The sequence below is a fragment of the Siphateles boraxobius genome, unplaced genomic scaffold, assembly GCF_051911475.1.
Source record: "Siphateles boraxobius isolate OS27281-9 unplaced genomic scaffold, OSU_SipBor_1 33, whole genome shotgun sequence".
Classification (NCBI taxonomy): domain Eukaryota; kingdom Metazoa; phylum Chordata; class Actinopteri; order Cypriniformes; family Leuciscidae; genus Siphateles; species Siphateles boraxobius.
The window spans coordinates 3,880,152-3,902,823 of NW_027508953.1; the positions used below are offsets into that span (position 1 = coordinate 3,880,152).

The 22,672-nt window shown below is 35.7% G+C and overlaps 3 protein-coding genes across 7 annotated transcripts in view; 2 read left to right on the forward strand and 1 right to left on the reverse strand.

Moving 5' to 3' along the window:
- The first annotated feature begins 426 nt into the window (after window positions 1-426).
- On the forward strand, window positions 427-10,185 carry stard3 (StAR related lipid transfer domain containing 3). 3 transcript variants are annotated; one of them, XM_077195018.1, is made up of 15 exons: window positions 427-500; window positions 1,904-2,151; window positions 2,537-2,614; window positions 3,185-3,262; window positions 3,864-3,917; window positions 4,107-4,224; window positions 5,533-5,634; window positions 5,719-5,774; window positions 6,562-6,654; window positions 6,735-6,797; window positions 6,887-6,982; window positions 7,568-7,647; window positions 7,843-7,947; window positions 8,041-8,134; window positions 8,576-10,185. In XM_077195018.1, the coding sequence occupies exons 2-15, from the start codon at window positions 1,930-1,932 to the stop codon at window positions 8,681-8,683; spliced, it is 1,347 nt and encodes a 448-aa protein (XP_077051133.1). In that variant the 5' UTR covers window positions 427-500; window positions 1,904-1,929; the 3' UTR covers window positions 8,684-10,185. The 3 variants fall into 3 exon arrangements, with proteins under 3 accessions (XP_077051133.1, XP_077051135.1, XP_077051134.1); XM_077195019.1 differs by lacking the exon at window positions 427-500 and adding an exon at window positions 503-624; XM_077195020.1 differs by lacking the exon at window positions 3,185-3,262.
- A 3,080-nt stretch (window positions 10,186-13,265) lies between these two features.
- LOC143701621 (melanoregulin) lies at window positions 13,266-18,999 on the forward strand. 2 transcript variants are annotated; one of them, XM_077195056.1, is made up of 6 exons: window positions 13,266-13,428; window positions 13,678-13,784; window positions 14,269-14,431; window positions 15,321-15,411; window positions 15,496-15,659; window positions 16,848-18,999. In XM_077195056.1, the coding sequence occupies exons 2-6, from the start codon at window positions 13,693-13,695 to the stop codon at window positions 17,040-17,042; spliced, it is 705 nt and encodes a 234-aa protein (XP_077051171.1). In that variant the 5' UTR covers window positions 13,266-13,428; window positions 13,678-13,692; the 3' UTR covers window positions 17,043-18,999. The 2 variants fall into 2 exon arrangements, with proteins under 2 accessions (XP_077051171.1, XP_077051172.1); XM_077195057.1 differs by having other exon boundaries at window positions 13,294-13,557.
- Window positions 19,000-20,410: 1,411 nt separating this feature from the next.
- Window positions 20,411-22,672, reverse strand: part of chd4a (chromodomain helicase DNA binding protein 4a) — a 29,809-nt gene continuing 27,547 nt past the window's right edge. For both annotated transcript variants that reach the window (XM_077194970.1, XM_077194969.1), the window contains exons 39-41: window positions 22,355-22,550; window positions 22,105-22,268; window positions 20,411-20,647 (exon numbers count right to left, since the gene is read on the reverse strand). In XM_077194970.1, coding sequence (XP_077051085.1) covers window positions 20,636-20,647; window positions 22,105-22,268; window positions 22,355-22,550 — 372 coding nt within the window. In that variant the 3' untranslated portion in view covers window positions 20,411-20,635. The remainder of the gene's footprint in view (window positions 20,648-22,104; window positions 22,269-22,354; window positions 22,551-22,672) is intronic.

Below are 22,672 nucleotides of genomic sequence, written 5' to 3' on the forward strand. Positions count from 1 at the left end.
TGGCATTATGCTCTGCTACTAACTGTGGGAAATTCTAAAACTAGATCAGACCAATAGCATATTTAAGAAAAAAACTACAAAGTTTACAGACACCGCCTCATGATGTGGGAAATGAGGCTATCCATTCAGCAGAAATCATAATGGAGAGAACTGAAACTGAAAGTACAAAAGTCCTTCACTTTTTATACAATACAATTTCTTATTATCATTTATTTATTAAATCTCATATATATATATATATATATATATATATATATATATATAATTGTGACTTTTTCCCCTCACAATTGCGAGGTCATATCTCTAGAAAATATGATGTATATATAATAAATGTGCATATACAAAATACTGCATCACCTACTACTTCACCGACCATCTCTGGCTTCACTCTTCAACTACCAGAGTGACGATCATCAGCTGGCGGAAGTGACGTTCTCACACATCCGGCTGTAATCGCGGAAGAGCAGCAGGCTGATAATGAGAGTGATGCGCTGATTTTGGTGAGTTTCGCCTTCGCTCTGTCTCTCTCGGCTGTTTTTTTTAGTAACAACGTTTTTGATGCTTATAAATGACAAATACAAACTTTTTTCAACTGTTAACTAAACGCCGAGTTGCATTAGATAGGTCAGTAAGTTAAGTATTTAAGTTTAGAGCTAACGTTACAAGCTTTTTTCTGCTCCGCTATTAGTGATATACATTATAAGTGTCAATATACTCATTGATAATAATTAACGTTACGTCTTTTCTGAATATCGAGTATTTGTTAACGAATGGTTGTTTATTGGGACAGTTTTTTACAGTAAAATATGTTTTAAAGCTATTTTGTTGTTCCCATTGGCACAAACGGGGGAACTGCATTCATGTTGGCAGTGCAGAATCAATAACTGTATGATGATGTGATGCTTTTGCTTCCCAGATACGTGTTTTTTGGCCTGTTTATGGCTTAATATATTTATTCATTCTTTAGACAAAGAGGGAAGATAGTGCTATCTACTACTGAAAGTTAAAATGTCTCTGTTTAATCACCTTACCTGCAGTCATAATGTAAATTAAGTATGTAAGTATAAAATAGGTATCAAAAGTATGGCAGAGAGATCAGGTTAGATTGTAATGAGCTATAATTATCTTTAGAGCTGCCATGCAAGCATTTTCACTTATTTTACCACAAATGTTATATTTTTAGTATGTTTAAACAATTTTATATTAAAAATGTATCATAAACATCAAATTTGATTAAGGGATGCACGATATATAGGTATATCGGCCGATATATGTTCATATTTAATGTTATCGTTATTGGGCCGATATATATTAAAGCCGATAAATAATGGATTATTTATTTCCATCAGCTGAGACACTTCAGATACGCACTGTTCGTCATGATGGTTTTGAATTGGTAAACCCAGCCCGATCTGCCGGCGATTTGATTTCGCCCAGCAGGTCAGGATGGAAACCTGTACATTTTTCTATCCTGCTTCCGTTACAAATCTGCGGGGACCAATCAGAACCTGGCTTATCCACCTGGCGCACTATTGGCGGGTTTAACACGATGACGATAGAGAAGCGACTGATGACAGCCAGACTATCGGTTATCGGCTTTCAAGTAGAAAGAGTTATCAGTATCAGCCGAAATTTTCATATCGGTGTATCTTAATTTGATTGACACAGAAATACAAAATGTAAGCATAGTACATTTACAGATTTACAAAATCCTTTGTCGTATTTTTTGCTAGGCCATGAGTCATGACTTTAGACCAGCTCTAAAAGTGACAAATGCTGCTTGATTAGATCATGTATTCCTGCATGTTGATTTGATCACTGTTCTTTCAGTATGTTGCATGAAAGCCAGATAACGCTTGTGTCTTAGTTTGACTGTTCGATCATCTTTTCTTCTCTGGTTCAGGTGATGCGCTCCAACTGCATGTAGGTATGCGGAGCGGCGTGGGCTACAGCGAGTTGGAGGGAAGTCTTCCAGCCATTGCTTCTTTGAACGCCTCGTATTCCCAGGCGTCCCTCTCCCTTCCCTCCCCTTACTACTCCCCGCTGCCCCCGGGAGAGAGGAAAGCCTTCTCAGACGTCCGCCGAACCTTCTGCCTCTTTGTTACGTTTGACCTCCTCTTCATCACTCTGGTTTGGATCATTGAATTAAATGTACGTTTTTATTTTGTGCTTCCACATTGTCTTATTGCCCAGTGTTAATCATTTTTCTTTGTCATGCAGTTTGTACTTCTTTTTTTTACTTCGTCTATTATAATTTGGGTTCATATTTACGGTTGATTGTACGTGCCTGTTTCACTTCCTCTGATAAAAATTCATGCAAAATTTGCATATTATTTTTAACCATATTTAGTTAAGTAAATAGAGATGTGTGTGTCTATGTGTATTCATTTATATAAAATATATGAAAATGTTTTTACTCATTTTTAATGTATCTTTGGCGTGTGATATATAAAATAGTACATCATGTGCAGTTTAAAGTTTTTTATTTTCTTTAAACATGGTAAGTTTGATCTGTTTTTCTGTCTGTGTCCCTCAGATCAATAAGAGTATATGGACCAATCTTGAGAATGAGGTCGTTCACTATAACTTCAAGTCATCTTTCTTTGATATATTTGTAAGTATGAGTCCCAATGCTTTGTTAACTAGTGAACCATAATAGAATGTGGTATATTTTTGTATTGGCTTTAAACTGAGTTCCCTTCACTGTTGAGCTGATATATCTCTCTTTCATGCTATTCACTTCAGTCTAACATTAACACACAAACAGACACTTAACTGTATAAAATGTCAATCATTAAACTGTTCCAGTTTTTTTATTTATTATTATTTTAAAGTGTTAGTCTGTTTACTTAAAGCTTGTTGATCAGGAGGTGTGAGAAATTGAGATTTGTACAGTTGCTTTCTTGCTACTGTCACTTTCTTTAGCATGTGACATACATAGATTGTACTTCAAAAGTGCTCTTACAGCATGTACAAATTGAAAAAACTGGGTGTATTTGGGGTACAAAAAGGCCTTTTTATGCATTGAAGCTGTTCTCATATCTGCAAAAAAAAAAAAAGTGATGTCTAAACTCTGATATTTACTACCTTTCTAAAGGATCAGAACAGTCCCTGTGCAATCCTTAGTTATTACTTTATATAGCAATAATCTCTTTCTTTTTCTCCTTTGCTTGTTCCCGCTCAGCTTTTAGCTGTGTTTAGATTTCTGTGTTTGCAGCTTGGTTATGCTGCATTTCAATTGAGACACTGGTGGGTCATTGCGGTAAGAAAGACCAACATTAGCCTATAAAAATCTCAGTATTTGCATTTTTTTAATCATATTTGTAATGTATATAATTACCCATTTATATTTATTTAGAATTATTTTATAATGTATTAAAAAAAAATATATATATATATATATTTTTTTTTTTTTGTGGAAATATTACTTTTAGTCTTAGATATGGTGATATATTATATAATGTTAGCATATAAGTCAACTCAACTTGAGTGTGTGTATATACAGTACTGGTCAAAAGTTTGGAAGTAATTTAAAATAATGATTTCTATTTGAATAGATAAGGATTTCTGAAGGTCATGTGACTGAAGACTGAGAGTCATGGCTGATAAATTCAGCTTTGCTTCACAGAAATAAATTATATTTTAAAGTATATTAAAATAAAATAACTTTTTTTTGTAACAATATTTCACAATATTACTGTTTTTTTCTGAATTTTTTACAAATATATGCAGCCTTGATGAGCAGAAAATACTTTTTTCAAATACATATATATATATATAAACACACACACAGACATTTTAAACTTTCATTTGTCTGTTTAAACATTTCATCATTTGTCTTTTTGTTCTTTCTCTGATCTCAGATCACTACTCTGGTGACCAGCGCCTTCCTCATTGCCAAAGTCATCATATCAGATGTAAGATAGTTAATGTTTTATCTTCCTAGCTAATGTATTTCAATGCTTCAATTATATGAAGTGAAGTCACATTGTCTGCTTTGTTCCTCAGATGAACTAACTGCCCTCTGAATTCTTTATATGTTTTATTACTTTGCTGTAATAATAGAAATAGGTGTAGGAGGTCATAGTTGTCTCTTGTTTTCTCAGTTGTTTACTCAGAATCCTTTTGGCTATGTTCTTCCCATCGCCTCGTTTGTGTTGGCATGGTTGGAAACCTGGTTCCTGGATTTCAAAGTGCTCACACAGGAAGCAGAGGACGAGAGAGGTGAAAATTTTAAAAAGCATCCTTTTAAGCTGAAATATTACATATTAGAAAATAGCGGACAGTGGATGGCAGGTTATTTCTTTTTTTCTCCTGATCCTAAATTTACTTTATTTCAGGCAAACCCCCTGAAGGCTCCATAATTATTTTTTTTTCATGATCATTTCCCTCTCTCTCTAAGGCTGTTAGAAATATGTAGTTTGGAGTCAAAGCTTTTTGCATCTGTAACTTTAAGACGTATGAATTGCATAATATTATGATTGGCTGACCTTTTCCAAATTAAATTAGTAAAAACATCCGAGACGTGTAATGATACTGCACTTAATTGATATGTAAATGTAGATAATTGTTTGATGGTTGGGACATAGGCTTTTACACTTGGCATTTACACTTGGCATTAGCGATCACCTTGATCTGATCAAGCAGATCGGATCATAAGCCAATCAGGACACGGTGCGTTTACACCTGTCCACGTCAAGTGGCTTCTGTATCTGGATAAAAGATCGGATCTCGCATTCCTGCAAAAAACAAAAAAAAAGATAGCTCCAGTGCAAAGTCGACCTCAACTGGTGGGTTTTCTTTTAAAAACATTTTTTAGTCGGGGTACATTTTACAAATCTCACAAAATGAGGAGGATGAAGAGGCTGCAAGTACTAATAATGTGGATAGATGTCGTAATGGAAACGGTACAGAGAAACGTATCCGAGAACTTAGCCAGCTGTGATATGGAAAATGCTACGTGCAGCAATTCCTGGAGAGAGGAGGGGGATAAAGACAGTGGGCGGGGGTTTGTATGACGTCCACCTGTGAATGGTGGCTGGATTGCGTTTACATTACACTGAGATCCGATCACAATGCGTCCTCGATTACCTCCGAACCTGGACACGCTGATCGGATAACATTCAGATCAGAAGCCCGTTTACTCTTGTCTTTTCAATGTGTATGTGGACAACATCCGGATACAGGTCGCATGTTAATGCCAAGTGTAAAATAGCCGTGATGATTTCTGAGCGAGCAGATTTGGCTTATTAGTTGTGTGTGGACTGGGGAACTTTGCATTATGAGAATTTGAATGCTTACATAGTGCAAGGCCTTTCAAAAGAGGAAGAAAGAACCTTTTTCCTGTGATATGTCATTTTAATAATCATGGGGTCACTTAAACGGTCACATTACTTTAAGATTTGGGAAGGGAAACATGCTTCTGCTTTGTTCTAGAGATGCACACTAAGACTGTCACTGATGTTTGTGAAAGTCCTTGTAGGATAGGAAGAGCGCTACATTGATGATCTGTCATTTCCTCATCTCCTGCAGTGTATCTGGCAGCAGTAAATGCGGCGTGTGAGCCGGCCCCTCTGATCACTCCTAGAGCCGTGTCTGATGGACAGTTTTACTCCCCGCCAGAGTCCCTGGCAGGTAGAGCCATTCGCTTTCATTCTAATGCGACTCAATGTCTGTTTTTGCTTTAGTTCCTGCCTAATGTTTGTGTTTGTCCTGTAGGTTCTGAGGATGATCTTGATGAAGAGGGCCTCGGCAGGAGAGCAGTAACTGAACAAGTATACACATGATTGTTTTCTTTCTTTTCGTTATGTTTGCATGAAAGAAATATCTGAAAATGACCCAATTTCTGTCTTTCTAAAAGTAACAAGAACCACTTATTTCATAGGCAAAGCTGGGGTGCATTTCCTGAAAGTCTCATTAGCCAACTGTGCTCGCAAGTTCCGTCATTACAAACAGAATTCAACATTTCACGAAACCATAGTTCCATTGAATATTCGCAAACAGCGTCCCAAACTTGCGTGGTTGGAACTACAGCTCTCGAGCTGTGGTTAAAAGCATAGTTTCTTGTTAAATTACATGTTGACTTAAACAGATCATGCTTTTGGGCACAATAGGCCTCTATCACACTTCCATGTTCGAAACAACTAGGAGCGTAAAAAAGTAAATAATTAAAAATATTTACATATTAATCTATATAATTTATCTTGTCAACAATCAACGCCTTTTTTGAAGTGTGCATGTGTGTAAATTCGCAAGGGAACTCTGGAGTATGACGTATAAGTGAATGAATCAAACATCAATTAAAGCAAAAATGACATGGAACAAAAGCAGTGAAGTAGTCCATCTGCACGTGACGTCATTAATGACATATTTTTGAACCAATGTGGTTCAAACGACAGAGGTGTGACCATTACAGTGGACACCATTACTACAGTGTCGGGAAACAGTTGTGACTAGTTGGGTAGTTTTCTCCAGCGATGCAGCGTACTGTGGTAGTTAACCAGCGAATTACATCGTTGTATGGGAAACACTCCAGGTAATTCTGCATTCACTTGTTTTTAGGACAAAGAGTTTGTACGACAGGGACGGGAGGCCATGGCAGTGGTGGAACAGATACTGACACAAGAGGAAAACTGGAAGTTTGAGAAGACTAATGTATGTACACATCCATGATTGCAGTATTTATTTGCTAATGGTTTTGCGATTGGCTTAATGTGAAACTTTTTCATTCTTAGGAGCAGGGAGATGCAGTATATACACTTGAAATCCCATTCCATGGGAAGACGTTTATTTTAAAGGTATGATGCCCTATATATTATGAGCCTTCTTACTCCATGTTTCTTCATGTATACAGAATCAGTTACGTACCAGTGTTGGCGTGTTTTAGGCACTCTTGCAGTGTTCTGCAGAGCTGGTGTATCAGGAGGTCATGTTGCAGCCAGAGAAGATGGTGCAGTGGAACAGAACCGTGTCTGTTTGTCAGGTACACGTACACTCACAGACTCCTCCGTTAAAGACAGCTGAAACACATGTGGGTTTGACTTATGTGTTAATAGTGAAAAGACACATGTACACATCAAAATGTACAATAAAACATTAGATCACTACCGTTCAAAGGGTTTGGGGTTGCTAAGACTTTTTTATTGTTTCTGAAAGCAGTCCGCCAAAGCTGCTTTTATTTGATACAGTGTAATGTAACAGAGTAAAATTGGGAAATATTACAACTTAAAATAACTTTACTTTTTTAATATATTTTAAAATGTAATTTATTCCAGTGATGGCAAAGCCCAAATTATGCTGATCCAATCTCACATGTTGTCCGGTCAAATGATGATTTGTTAGTCGCTGGATGTCAGTGCATAATGGAGAACTAAATGGATGTGTAAAATTGGGGTTCATGCCAGAGATGTGACCTTGCTTCAGCAGGGAGATATTTATATGGATAACATGGATTTTACTATCCTCTGACTATGCCTGCTAATTATAAAGAAGCTACAAAACATTTTTCTATGTTGAATGGATTGAGATTACAATCAACGTTCTCTCGGTTTCTCTGATCTGCCCATAGATTCTACAGAGAGTGGATGACAACACAATGGTGTCATATGATGTATCTGCAGGAGCTGCTGGAGGTGTCGTGTCTCCCAGGTGGCTGTTTTTGCTTCTCAATGCGTGTCAAATTGAAGATTAGGCCTGTTTTACATGCCCTCCATATTAACAGGCTGCAGTATTCACACTGCCATGTGGAGGTTCCTTTTAGAACGAATATATTTTCAAAACATAGTCATGTGATCATTTATACTAGTATTCAAACAGTGTCTCTTTCTCGTTTTTGACATTCAGGGACTTTGTAAATGTTCGTCGGGTGGAGCGCAGGCGAGACTGCTACGTTTCTGCAGGAATGGCGACCAATTACATCAACAGACCTCCTCAGAGTCGCTACGTCAGGTCTGTCGTGTCCTCAGCCTGTTAAAATGGTTTACAGCTTAAATATGTTCTGCAAACTCTCTCTCTCTTTCTCTTTCTCTCTCTCTCTCTCAGAGGGGAAAATGGTCCTGGTGGATTTGTTGTGTTGAAATCCAACAGTAATCCCTCAGTTTGCACCTTCATCTGGGTTCTCAATACAGACCTTAAGGTAAGAGCTTCATGTACATCCAGTTTGTAAGTATTCAATTTAAACGTATTCAAATAATGCATCTTTTTAATTATGTGTTTGTAAATGCAAGCATCACTATTAGTGTTGTGCATATTTGATGTTAAGGGGTTGTTTAGATCTCTGACCCCAAGTATTTAACGTCATTGTGCAACTCATCCTGCACTATTTGTGTTACGGACATGAATTATGCCTTAAATCCTGCAACTTGTTGAGGAGATGTGCACTATAACATTTTGAAGCATTCAGATTTATTGCAGATGTTAAAATGGATGATGATGAATGGAATGAATGGAAAAATCCAAAAGACTTACAGCAAACCTACTTTTTTGATGTGGCCCAATTAGAACCCCAAAGCAACCCCTATTTTTTTTATAAAAATATAAATATATTTCATATAATAAATGTATTTTCTTCTTACAGGGTCGCCTCCCACGGTACCTCATCCACCAGTCACTGGCCGCCACCATGTTTGAGTTCATGTCTCATCTCAGGCAGCGTATAAATGATGTCCACTTGTCCTACCGGTGATCTCCGGCTTTGACTCCGGCTTTGACTCTTTATCCAGCCACAGTTTACATTGTGGTGACTTCAAATTACACTGCGCCATATTCAGTCTCCTGTAAACTACAGTTGTCATGAGGGGATACAGCATTACATTTGACTGGTGGCAGGTTGTTACAGGCTGTAACAGTGTTTGGCTGCACTTTATACTGAAGTTAAAGCTGATATAGATGTACTACTACAGCACATGGACATGAGGCTGAACTCACACTGTCAAATCACACAAGAGAAACATGCACAGGAAGTTGTGTGTAAGGGGAAATGGATGTGCTATTTAGATGTGCTATTCAGCTGTGCCTAAAACCACTGATGTCCCCCTAGTGAAAATGACTGAAGGCTTGGATGAGTTCTATACAATATTCTGAGCCAAATCCACTGCGGTTTCTCATTCTGTTTTTACCTGTGCCTTAATCGTTCATGCACACATATATATATTAATATTAATTATTGTTTGAAGTCTCATTATGGTTTTTAATTGGCTATCGTGGCCAAACATTTCTGCGTTAGATTGTTAAAAGTAAATGTATTCATCTGTAGTGTAGATCAGCGGTCTGCTATGTATATGATCATTTTGTCTAATAATAATGAGTTTGATTATGCAGTTATGTCTTAAATCAACATTAACCGGTTAACTAGTACCAAAACACTTGTAGCATGCATAAAAAATTCTGCTGCTACAACAACAAAAAATATTGAAGCAAACATCTGCGCTTGGTTTTATTCTATACAATCAATCTGAAATGAATATAATAGTCCTTTTATTGAAATTTGCATTTATTTCTCTTCTGTGTTGCATGTCCGTTTATTTTCACACAGAGCATAACTGTCAGCTTTTTGTGGTTATACACTCATGTTTACCACATTTATACAGGGCATAGCATTTTATAAACATTTGAAACAGGAAATGAATCATAGTCACCAGTTGTTTGATTAGTATTGCCACTAATATAAATGCTGCTTATAAAATGTGAATGTGACCTTCGTGAATAGTTGCCTTGAAGCAAGCAAAATACTTTTTGCTTTTATTGGAGAGAAAAGACACTCTTACAGGGTATCGGGCTTCCTTTTAAGGGATGGCACGTTTAGGTCAGTTTATCAGTGATGTTGTGAATGATGTTGATCTTTTTAAATAGTCTTGTTCTTGTTTTGCAGCCGTATTGGTTTGTACTTGTGTGCCTTTGTTACCGTTTCCCTCACTGAAATCTCATGTTCAGGATTGCTTACATTATTTAGATTTATTTTGTATCTGTACACCTTTTTTGGCATCTACAGACTGTAACCACATTTATTTGTGCAGAGCCTTTTGCAGTTGACTTGAATGCATTCAATTCAGGTTCTGCGTGAATGTTATTTTTATACTGATTTACAGTAATATGAAGCTATACAGAATTTTGTCATGTAATTGAAAAATCAGAGTTTCTGCTGAATTCAATAATCAACATTTAATAAAACTAACAGTTTATACATGATGTCTGTTATTTGTATCAGATTTATTGTTAATTAAAACCCAAAATTGCATGAATGTTTAACACTTACAAAAGTCTGAATGTCATTGAATTAGATAATACAGGACTTGTTATATATAAGTTTGTTGTTTTTTTTTGTTTTTTTGGAGGCCCCAGTTGGGCAAGTCATGCAAATTTCCACTGGCGCCATCAAAAACATTTTTAGTAGCACTGTTAACAAACATTTGGTAACTGTTTATTACATTTAGAGCCAAAAACTTCCATTACATCAGTCAAGGTTGTTGCCGAAACATTGGTTCAATACACTTTTGTGTGCAGTTAAATAATTTTAGTGTATATATATAATAACTTTTTTTATAAAATTATATATATAAATATTATAAAAAATTGTTTTACCAATATATAAGCTACGGCTGTAATGGAACTCTTTGACGGCTCTAAATAAATAAAAAAACAGTCATTTTGACAAATGGTGGTATATAGTGCACAACACTTTTTTTGTGAACTATATATCTGAAATTTTATCATATAAAACCTAAAAATAAAAATGTTGTGAAATGCTTTGCTTGTACATTGTTCTCGTGCCATCTTTATTTGAAATAAATGCCATTTGTTTGTATATTTTAGCTAATGCAATGACATTCAGACCTTTGAAAGAGCAGCTTTGAGTGTCCAAAAAGTTTGGAATTACATTGATTCATTCAATTGACACTTTTATCCAAAGCGACAAAATAAGGATACGCGGTCAATTTTCTCTTCACTTTCTATAAAAACACCCTGACATAATCACAAGGATGATTATTTGTATTATGTCTTTTCAGTTAAGAGCCTCTGGCAAGGTATGTTGTGCTCCGTCCACCATGTGATAGCACACAGCCTATGAGCCTCTCACATGAGTGTCACACATCAAACACTTCTCTCTTTCCCTCTTTTAAATTCTGAGGTTTGGAATTTTGTTTATTCATGTGATCCTTGAATACATTTGGAGGATTGTCTCACTTTGACAAAAATCCGCATTTGAGATGAAAACTTGCCGCACTGATCAAACAAAAAAGATGCAATAGTGGATGTGGGATGTGAAGTGTTTGTTAGTCCTCAAGGACTGTAAAATTAAATTATACATCTTAAACATCCATAGCAAAATGGATGTGTCTGTTTAGTTCTGGATTTTTGATAAATTACATCTGACAAAACAAACATTTGTGCATTTCGTATTTGTCTTGTATTTATAAAGAGACATCATGCCAAACCTTGATGCTGACAACACAATTTTTGCACTACCTCATAAAGAGTGGTGGGAAAAAAACAGGATGTGTGTGTCAGATCTGCATCATGTGCGTCAGGTCTTAAAGTGACAGGAGCATTAACCATTAACCTGTCTGTGATTAATCAAATAACAAAGAGAAAATCACACGCTGATCTTGCCTAAATCACTTTTGTAGCTAAATAAATGTGACATTGATTACAATAGCTTTAAGTGAAGATTGTGTGAAGTTCACGTCAATTAAAAATCGTTATATTTTTTAAAGCCTATTAAATGTTAAAATTGAGAAAACAAATCCATGTAATAAGAGAGAGTATAAGTACTGGTATCAGTTATTTATAGGCCTAGTGCTTAGTAAAAAGCTGCCATTAGAAAAAATCGCCTCTAACATGAAAGTTTTTGTTTATATTTGTTTATAGGCTATATGTGCGTATATATATATTATATATGTGTGTGTGTGTGTGTGTGTGTGTGTGTGTGTGTGTGTGTGTGTGTGTGTGTGTGTGTGTGTGTGTGTGTGTGTGTGTGTGTGTGTGTGTGTGTGTGTGTGTGTGTGTGTGTGTGTGTGTGTATAAATAAATCTATATATACACACACACATATATTATATAAACAAAAGCTTTTATGTTAGATGTGATTAATCGATTTGAATGCCCCAAAAAAAGTTTTTAAATTTAGTGTTGGGTACAATTAATTGAGATGATTACAGAAAAATTGCGATTAATTCGTTGATTTCTTTCATCGATTGACAGCACTAATAATAATAATAATAATAATAATATATATATAGATATATAAAGATATAGATATATACAGATATAGATATATTAGATGAATAAAGTTTGTTTTATTTAGAGTTTGACAAGGCAGGATATTGCAGAACAAAACCCTGAAATGTATCAAACATTAACACATACTCACGAAAGACAACCGTATATGTACCTAATTTTAGAAAAATAAAATAAATCTCAAATATACTTTCGTTAGAACATCACAACGGAGACACGCGTTTTTTAGCAACACAGATTCTAGGACACACCTTCGAAATCATGTAGCCTACTTAATGTGGCCGTCCCACGACAGATCATAAGAAATTTGAACTCCCAGCAGTTTAAAGGTGAAAACTCTGCTAATTACATGTCCTGCAATTACAGGAGAGGAAGGGCAGGGAATGTTTACGTCTTTCCTGGTGCTAATGGCCATGTCCACTGTCTTACCTCCATTCATTGCCATTGAACATTCCTATAAAGTAAACTAAACAAAAATTTAAAACATTGCCTTGGCAGCTAACTGAAATAAGTCCAAGTTAAAAGCACTAAAATGACATACTAAAAATGATTAAAAAACTAAAACTGAAAAATAAATGAAACCCGAAATAGTAATAAACTAATAAAATGATCAAAGCACCTCAAATTACTAAATGAAAATGAAAACTGAAATAAAAGCTTATTCTTTCAAAATTGTAATAAAACTGTAATTAGTTCCTAAAATAACACCGACCTGCTGTTATGTGCTTCTCAAGTCTGGTATTAACTGGTTTGATTCTTTTGCCAGTGAGTTTTTCCATGAAATGTGAGCTGAAGGTTTAGGATTATTGTTTTTTATAATAATATGAAGCAACTGTGCTATGTAGGCTAATCACTATTTTACCTTCAAACCTGCTTCATTTTTACTGAAACAGTTTTAAAATCTTATGAAGTTCTGGTGCATGCAATCCGAAACTGAACTGTTGAAAACGTTCCCAGAGGTAAAAGTACATTTGTGTTTTAGGGCTGTAGGACGAGAGGCTTTATTTAGAGGCCTGTGATGGCCTCAGGTTACACGGCTCAGACTCATGACTAAACTGTGATGCTATTCATTAGAGAGTCGCTGAAATGTTTTAGTTGCTCTCTGGGCCCCAAAAGATGCTTCTCTTCTGAATAAGAGAAAACTGCGTTTAGACTTGAATTGATGGATTCAGCATTTTGGCAGCTGTTTCTTGGGTGAGTTAAATCAAAACAATACATTACACAATTTTCACCTGAAATTACTCGACAAATGATACTCTGAGGGACGAGGTTCACCTTGAAGACCCCGGAGACCTACAAATGACGCTGACAACTTGAACAAAGGCAATAACACTCATGTTTTTATATTCATCTTCAGAAACCTCACCTTTATTCTCTTGGAGGGGCAGACGCTGTTTTACACTCATCTCTTGTACTTGAACTTTTTCTTTCCCTATCTTCTAGTTTTGTATTTTGAGGATGGGTGCCGCCTTCAAGAGGTTCTGTGTGCGATACTGCTGTTGCTGCTGCTGTGAGGATGATGATGAGGAAGAAAAGACACCTTTACTTAGGTATTCAGGGGAAGTGGGTCGGTTTGTTTTTAAATCATGCCTGTCTGATAGTTTGAGTTTAGACCAGTTTTCTGTCTAAAATATTTTATTTTTATTATTTTAAATAATAATACTACTACCACTGCTAGGCTACTATAATTGTTTTTTAACAGAAATATCTTTGCAAATTATTTTGGTTCAAACTGTGCTATAAGTTTAAACATACACGTTTTTTCTTTAAAATTAGAACAGCTATGGCACTAACTCTTCAACATGTTGTGGAAATAGTTTTTACGTAGGCTATGTTAAATTCATAACTCACGGTCCAAAGTTCTTCTGCTTTCCCTTTGTTCAGACAAACAGTTCCCTGACAGAATGAAGAAAACCGGTTTTATTGCTAACTACAAAATAATATCTAACACACTAATACAAATATTCACACTAAAATGTCTTCATATGGCGAAAGTATTTACATTGTGTGTGTGTGTGTGTGTGTGTGTTTTAGTCACGACACATTAGAATATTTTGAACGTGAGGCAAAAAGAAGGCGGGACCAAGAGACCAACCTGTGGAGTGAACCAGGAGACCCTTCCCACACTGAGAGAGATGACGACCGCATTCTCTACAACCTGCTGCAGACCAGAGCCCAAACCCAACGAGGCTCTCATGTAAGACGTGTAGAACTAACTTGCATTTAAATACGAGACGTGACTAATTGCGACATGGCGTGAACTCACTTTAAAAACAGATAGTCTTTTGAAGTGTATGGCTGCATCGGAAATTGTATACTCTTTTGAGTAGGAACTCGTTTTTAATTAGATTACTTCACGACCGCTAAAAAAATATGTTCTATGTAGTATGTTGAATGTATGTAACCTAGTATTAATAATCTAGACGTACTATACATTCGCCATGCTGTCATTATCATGTGGCAGCGTCAGTTAGCTTTACTGCCATTCACAAATCCTCTGTCGTGGCCTCATCATGGTATAGTAAAGTGTCCATCCATCATAATATGCACATTTTAGAATCTCGCCGGAAGTAATAGGTATTTTTTCCCCTACTCTTTTATGAGTACTATGAATTCAGACATACTTATTTTGTCACATATTGTTTTTTGCCTACTGTATAGTAGAGAAGTCTGCGATTTTGGATGCAGCCCATGTCTCAGAAATGAATCGCCACATGCTTTAATTAGGCCTACACATTACACAATAAGGTATTATCAACAAGCTAATTCCTGTAGAGATGACATCTGAAATTATTATAGCCCTATATAATAATTAAAAAAAAATTGGGGGTGGTTGTATTGATTTACAAATACAGCGATATGGTGTATCAACATTAAAAAAAAAAGAAAGTTTAAATAAAAATTATTTAGTCCCATTATTTGTTGCATTTGGACAAATTGAAAAACATCAAGGTGTTTTTTTCTATAAACATTACAATATTTTCTTCTATCCCAACTTAGTATGTAGGGACAACTAAAGTAAAATATTTGTAGGTGTCATTTTTGAGTCTTGATGTTTGAGTTCAATCATGTCTTCTGTCCTGTAGGGTTACCGGCGTTTGAGCATCGACATCGAGGCCATGAGAGACATGAGAAGAGAGGTGCAAGATAAATGGAAGATAATCTTAGAGAATCTGGGTAAGAGATTGTGTGAGAAATTATGTTCAAATGATTTGCTAACAGGGACGGTCTGTCACTGAGAGGTTTTGTTGATTCTCTCAGGTTTCATGGCCGAAGCAGAGTCTCTGTTGAATGTGTCTGCCAGCGCCTCATACGACCGCATGAGAAACGCAGCGACCGCCCGCACCCTTCTGCAGACCCTCTACACCGAAACATCCTTATTCAACAGCAATGAGCCTCCACCCGAGAGATACCTCTTCATCCTGGTGAGCATGTCACTGAAACTCACTTCAAGACAGTCTAAATCAGAATTAAATATTGCTGCGTAATACTCGTCAATCAATGCAGCATATTTCTATTTAAAGGGAGGTGATTCACGCATAAATGAAGGGGGATATCATTTCTAAAAAGTTGAATGTAATTGAATTTAAAATAAAATTATATATAAACAAATATAAATATTATTTTTAAAAAAATTTTAATTATGTAATATTTAGAATCATCTATGCTAAAATCAACTTTCAGAAAGCATAAAAAAAATCTAAAAGATGAACAAATTGTTTTTATTTCACCTTTTCCAAGTAAAAAAGCATAGGTTAGCATCTTTTAATGAACACTGGATTTTAAAATTATATCGCTGGTAGTTGTCAGAGGGTCTTTGAAAAATCATGACTCTTTTATAAAGCATTTTATCTTAACAGGGGGCTTGAATTGTACTAATTTACATGCAATGCAAAAATGTTTTAATCATTTTTTGAAAATAAATAAATTATCCTTCCACTAAACTTTAGGTTCTGAAATTTGCCAACTACTGATTTAAAAAAAAAAAAAAGGTTAAAAAAATTCTTATTTAAAAGTTTAAGATAAACGGTAACACTTAACAATAGGTCCCATTAGTTAACGTTAGTTAATGCATTAACTAACAATGAGGAGCACATTAATTGCTGTATTTAATCAAATATGTTAACGTAAGTTAGACACAACTGTTCATTAGTTCATGTTAGCTAAGGTCCATTAAATAATACGAAAAGATACTGCTTTATATTTTAATAAGGAATTAGTAAATCTTATTAACATTAAGATCAATAAATGCATTAGGATTATTCATTATTTGTTCATGTTAACTAATGTAGTTAACTAATGTTAATAAATGGAAGCTTAAAAGCTAAAAAATGTAATCATTTTTTTTAATAATATTAAAATGTGTGCATAATTTAAAATGTCACATTGGAAGGTATTATTGATAAATATATATTTTTTTAAATGTAAATGTTTTTTTTTGTAAATTTCAGAAAATGTTATGTAAATCTTTAGTACCTCCCCCCAGAATATTCTCATATTGTGAACTGTTCCCAAAAATGCTGTCTGGTTAGGCAACACTAGGTTTTGAGACAGCCATGAACATCAATCAAATCTTCTTCCCAACTTTTCATATACATTGACATTTTGCTCAGGACCGGCTCATTTATCTGGACGCTGCTGAGGATTTTGTGGCCAAGGCTCGTCGCTTCTACCCTCCTAGAGATGACGATGATGAAGAAGAGAACCCCCTTGCGATTAACCTGCCTCTGTTGCTGTCCCGAATGAATCAGAACATCTCTGGAGGAGAGGATGAGGATGGGGGTGACATCACCGGACCGGAGGACTGACACTGAGATTATTTCATAATCAGTTAGAGGGATTTCTGGAGGTGCATCCCCATTGCCAGAGAAGTTGTGACATTGTGTAAAATGCAATAACATCAAGAATAAGGGATTCGTTAATTCTCTTGAAACCTTTATTTAACTGACAAAAGTACAAAGAAAAGATTTCCAGTGTTTTCACTGACCAACTTAATTGTTTTTTTGCAAATATAAACAAATTTTGATTTTGATGGCTGCAAAAAAGTTGGGTCATGGTTTACCATTGTGGCAAATTTCATGAGATAATTGTCAAACAATTTAAAATCAATGGAAGATTGCAACGAATTAAGGTCTTCAGGGAATCCAGAGAAATCTCAGTCTGTGTAGGGCAAGGCAGGACCTCTGTTGACTCTGTGACCTTTGACCCCTCAGATGGCATTGCATGAGAAACTATCATTTTACTGTGTTAAATTTAGCCAGATGGGCTCAGGAGGACTTTGGAAAACCGTTGTCACTTAACACAGTTTGATGCCGCTGCATCAAAAACACAGTGGAAATGTGTGCTGTGGTCAGATGAATCCATGTTTCAGCTTGTTGACAATAACAGACATCGAGTTCTCAGTCCCAAAGACGAAACGCACTATCCAGACTTTCATCAGTGAAGGTACCATTGATGTGGAGCCATATATTGTGGGATTGTACGGAGACATATATTGCCATCAAGATGACATCTTTCTTGGGAAGCAAGACAATCCCAGGCCTCATTCTGCACGTGCTACAACTGTTTTCGAAGACACTCTACTTCTGCAGTCCAGTAGCCTGGCAAGCCAGACCTATCAAGATGTTAGGTCTGGGAACTCACAACTGGCATACCTCAATCCAAGGGGCGGGATAAACAGTTGTCTTTCAAATTCCCAGAGCAACGAACGGCTGTGGCTGAGTGAGTCCCATGCGTTTTTCCACCAGCGGAGCTAACGTTAGTTGATAGGCCTATATTAAACTTTTGCCGTATCCGGACGTCAAAATTCCAAACACATCTTCCTTGTTTTAAGAATGACTTAAGTGACGTTCTCTTAACTCCAAGTCATCCAGAGTTGCGGCCAAAGCCGATTCGAAAGACCGCTGTTCGCCAGCAGCATCTTCTTTGTTTTCAAGTAGCAGGGAAATCACGCGGAACCGTCACAACTCTGCCGTCATTATGTTAAGCCCGCCCACCAACTCTATACACGATGTGATTGGCCTGACCAGAGTTTGGTTTTTCCAGCTCGAATGCCAACGGAGAGTTGCTAGACCACACTTTGCTGCAAAATAATTTTTGCTGTCGCTAGGGTGCGTCTAGATTTCCAGACTAGCAGTCCAGATCTGTCTCCTATTGAAAATGTACCGCCCATTATGAAAAGGAGAATCACACAACGACAACCACAAACTGTAGCAAGAAAAATACAAGATTGGGCAAAAAATCCATTTAAAAAAATGCAGCAGTTACAATCCTTAATTCCAATTAAAAGGTGATGTGATAAACATGCTTTTTTCCCAACCTTTTTTTTTTTTTGGAGTGTGTTGCAGCATTCACATATATTTACAAAAAAAAAGTTGGTCAGTCAAAACATTGGAAATCTTCTCTTTGTACTTTTGTCAGTTAAATAAAGGTGAATCAAGTGAATAAGGTTAACGAGTAACAGATTCTTGATTTTATTGCATTTTACGAAGTGTCCCAAAACTTCCTGGAAATGGCGTTGAAAATGGATTTGGACTGATATCGGCGCGGGTCAAGGTGGAAGATTAAATGGCACAGGTTAAATGCTTTTGTGAGAAAGGGGAGACTATTTCAGAATCTTCAAAATAGCTGAAGAACTCACATCTTGTGGAACTATGAATTATAAGATCAGTAGGAGATTTAGGATTACTGAGGCATGTTTATATTGTAAGTGTATGATGGTAATGTGAATTTGAATAAATAGAAAAGAAAGTTTTTCTCTTGAAATTTGTGTCTGTGTTCTTTACATTGAATGCGGATGTATGAATCGTGTCCATCATCTCTGTTGCGGTGGCTGAAACGAGAGGACACAAGAATCCATTCATACCTATGTTTGGAAACCTTAAAACTATCTGTTTCATAATTAAGAGAAACAAGTATTCTCAATGAGAGCTATTTGTAATGCAACATCCATGTACAAATGAACGAATGAATCTTGTTTGGACTCTATTTGTTTAGAATATTGCCAAAATTATTCTGGTGGTGGTTTGAAAAGCTCTTTCCAGAGACCTTGGTATTGTTGTACATTATCCGTATAATATGATTTCCTAATATTCATTGGACGTTATATAGCTGACTCAAGTTCATAATTGTTTGATGCATAATAAGGTTCTTCACCTCATTATTTTCAGAGAAACAACTGTTTATCTTTCCATAAGACAACATAATTCTGTCACTGCAGCACAAACTTCAGCTCATCGCAACATCATCACTTGTTTTTATGCCTCTTATGCACTTTATTCCTTTATCATTCACGGTATTTTATTTAGCAGTTGTGTTGATTTACTCATTTATTTTTTTGTTAATGAAATAGATTTTATTACACTTGTGTATTCCTTGTTCTGATAATACAGTAAGTAATCTGATATCTCACAAATCCTTCAGATGACAAAGACCCTTTAATTTACATACTTTTTATTTGTTCAATATTCTTTGATTGTTCTCTAATGTCATGGTGAAATTTCGGGATGGTGCCTCGCAATCAGAATCATCTAATAATCTGATGTACACCTTAGATGTCATGTGACCAAAACAAAACATAATTGGTGCCTTGTGTGAGGTTAAGATAAACTGCCACATGCATCCAAGTGGACAATTTTTGATTTAACAACTGATTCAATCATATTTTAAAACTTAAGATTATATATCGTTACAAATAGTAAAATGAAAAAGAAACATTTATTCTTGGCTTATCGTTTCACCAACAATTGGCTGAGTGAAACTATATTGTTACTTTTCTTTGCAACTTTTCTATAATTAAAACTGCGAACAAGAGCAAACCTTAGCATTTTAACTTGAAAATAAAAGATGCATGTAGTTTGCTTAATTGACGGATCCAGAGAGAAAAATACATGCGCTTACTATGCTGGCAATAATTTAGGATTATTGAAAAATAATTCAATACATTTTGGACATTCAATGGCGTACTATTCATGTTCTAGCTTTAAAAAATGGGATGTTTAAATTATTTATTTTTGATAGTTTAGTTCTCTAAAATGATCCAGTTAAATGGCCTGTAGATTTAATGACTGCCTAAATTTGATTGGTGAACCGTAAAGACACCCTATTGCTTTAGTGGTTGGCAAAGCAGAAAAATACACAATATCTACAAATAAAATGATTAAAAGAAACAGTAACCTTTTTATTGAACATTTTATTGAGGTCCCAAAAACCATCATCAACAATATTATGTAAACAATATTAATTAGGAAAATAATAAAAAAAACAACTGCTCAAATGTACACAGCCCCCAGGGTTGAGCGGACAGTACGAGGGAGTGGATTCAAGCTAAGACGAGATATCGTGTGCAATCAGGAATGTAGACATGGTGTGCGGCGCTCTGAGGACTGGAGTCTGCTGAGGGCTATTGCTGGACCTGCCAACATCATCAGAGAAATAACAGATTTAACAAGAGACAACTGAATGGGAATTCAGCATGTCTATTTGTATGGACATGCTTTTCATGACTGAAATTCATGAAGTGTCTAAAACAATGTGAAAGTTATTTTGTTCTGGAGCTGGTATAGGTTTTCTGTACATTGTCACTGTCTATCATTTATGTATAAGGTTAGACGTGGCACAGAGCCAAATTTAGACATTGCACAATACATGTCAACGGTTTAATGGGGGAAAAAAGATTAGAGGTATGACCTCATGTTTTACTTTGAAAACACGACCTAATTCACAACATGTCAAGTTTGTTTTTACATGATCGATTTAGAAAGTGAATGATTTCTGGGAAAACCTTAGAGGTTACTCTTTTGCAGAATTAATATGTAACCGAGTGTATGGCTGACTGAATAGAGAAATAATAGCCTTGTATGGATTATGGATGAAGTTATTTTTAACTAATTGTATTTGTCTACTATCTTAGAAAATATATATTCAGTGTGTGATTTATGTATAAATTTTGGTCGATTATATTTCAAAGCCGATAATAATAATAATAATGATAATAATGATTATTATTATAATAATAATAATAATTTATTGTCCGATAAATCTAAATTAAATTTTATATAATTTTTGAAAGCCTGATTACAAAAACAAAACTCACCAATAAATCCATGTCCTAAGCACACAATAGATGTTCTATTATAATTTTATGTAGCCAATATGACAGACTTGCGCTGAACATGTTGCACTGAACTGTATTTTCTTTTTTGAAGTGATTTCAATCATATTTCAAGCAATTAAAAACCATCATGTCGAACAGTGTGCAATGCATCTAAAGAGTCTCAGCTAAAGGAACTTATTAGCCGTCTACTATCACATTAAAAGGCATTACTTAAATGCATATATAAATAAATTAAAATACATGTTATATATATATATAATAAATTATTGTATGTATAATATATATATATGTGTGTGTGTGTGCGTGTCTCATATATATGTGTGCGTCTCATATATATATATATATATATATATATATACACACACACATATATATATATATATGTATATGTGTGTGTGTGTGTGTGTATATATATATATATATATACACATACACACCAACACACACACACACATATATATATACATACATTCATACATACACAGTGGGGGAAGGGTCTATCATTTTAATGGTATGTTTTTCTGGATTTTTTGGTTGATATTCTGTCTCTATCCGTAAAAATAAACCTAACATAAAAATTACAGACCCTTCATTTCTTTGTAAGTGGGCGAACTTACAAAATCAGCAGGGGATCAAATAAGTATTTCCCCCACTGTATATATATGGCTTGCTAATAAGTAGTTTTCAAAATGCTAAATGTAGACTATAAAAACATATAGCATAAATCATAGCAGTACAGGTAGGTGTTGACATGCCTGCTGAGACTGTGTGTCTGGTCCTCTGCTGGCCAAACGGCTGAGAATGTTTCTTTCAGACATCTGCAGCCTCACGGCAACAGGCGGGATCCTGGCGATGGTCGCCGGGAGACGGGTGACATCTGCTTTCATGTCACTTAGCAACTCCTCCAGCTGTTTTAGTACTGTCAGAAACATATATAAAGAGGTAGTGAGCGTGTGACTTCTTCTGTAACGCATCACACAAATAACATGAGCTCACATGAAGTACCTTTGTGTAGGACGGCGTTGGCAGGTTTGTTTCCGGACATGGATTCCTTGCTCAGGTGCTGGTGGGACTCGGCCAGACACTCCACTTCACTGAAGCGTGTGTTGAGAGCCATGGAGGGGTGAGAGGGGTCTTCGGTCATGTTGAGATACGCAGCTCTGCGCAGCTGTTCTTCAATCACCAGAGCCTGCTCAAGCAACTACAGGAGACGTCGGAAAATTGTTACTGCTATGTTCACACAGTCAGTCCAAATCAGATTATTTGTGTATGGAATCTGATCTAAAATTGGCTGTCTACATTTTGTATCGCACTGCTCAAATC

Bases quoted from the DNA above. Each gene is read 5' to 3' on its own strand.
- LOC143701621 (XM_077195056.1), top strand. From the start codon at position 13,693: ATGGGTGCCGCCTTCAAGAGGTTCTGTGTGCGATACTGCTGTTGCTGC. The intron at 15,412-15,495 runs GTAAGAGATTGT...TGATTCTCTCAG, and splicing joins GATAATCTTAGAGAATCTGG to GTTTCATGGCCGAAGCAGAG. The intron at 15,660-16,847 runs GTGAGCATGTCA...CATTTTGCTCAG, and splicing joins AGAGATACCTCTTCATCCTG to GACCGGCTCATTTATCTGGA.
- stard3 (XM_077195018.1), top strand. From the start codon at position 1,930: ATGCGGAGCGGCGTGGGCTACAGCGAGTTGGAGGGAAGTCTTCCAGCC. The intron at 4,225-5,532 runs GTGAAAATTTTA...CATCTCCTGCAG, and splicing joins GGAAGCAGAGGACGAGAGAG to TGTATCTGGCAGCAGTAAAT. The intron at 8,135-8,575 runs GTAAGAGCTTCA...TTCTTCTTACAG, and splicing joins TTCTCAATACAGACCTTAAG to GGTCGCCTCCCACGGTACCT.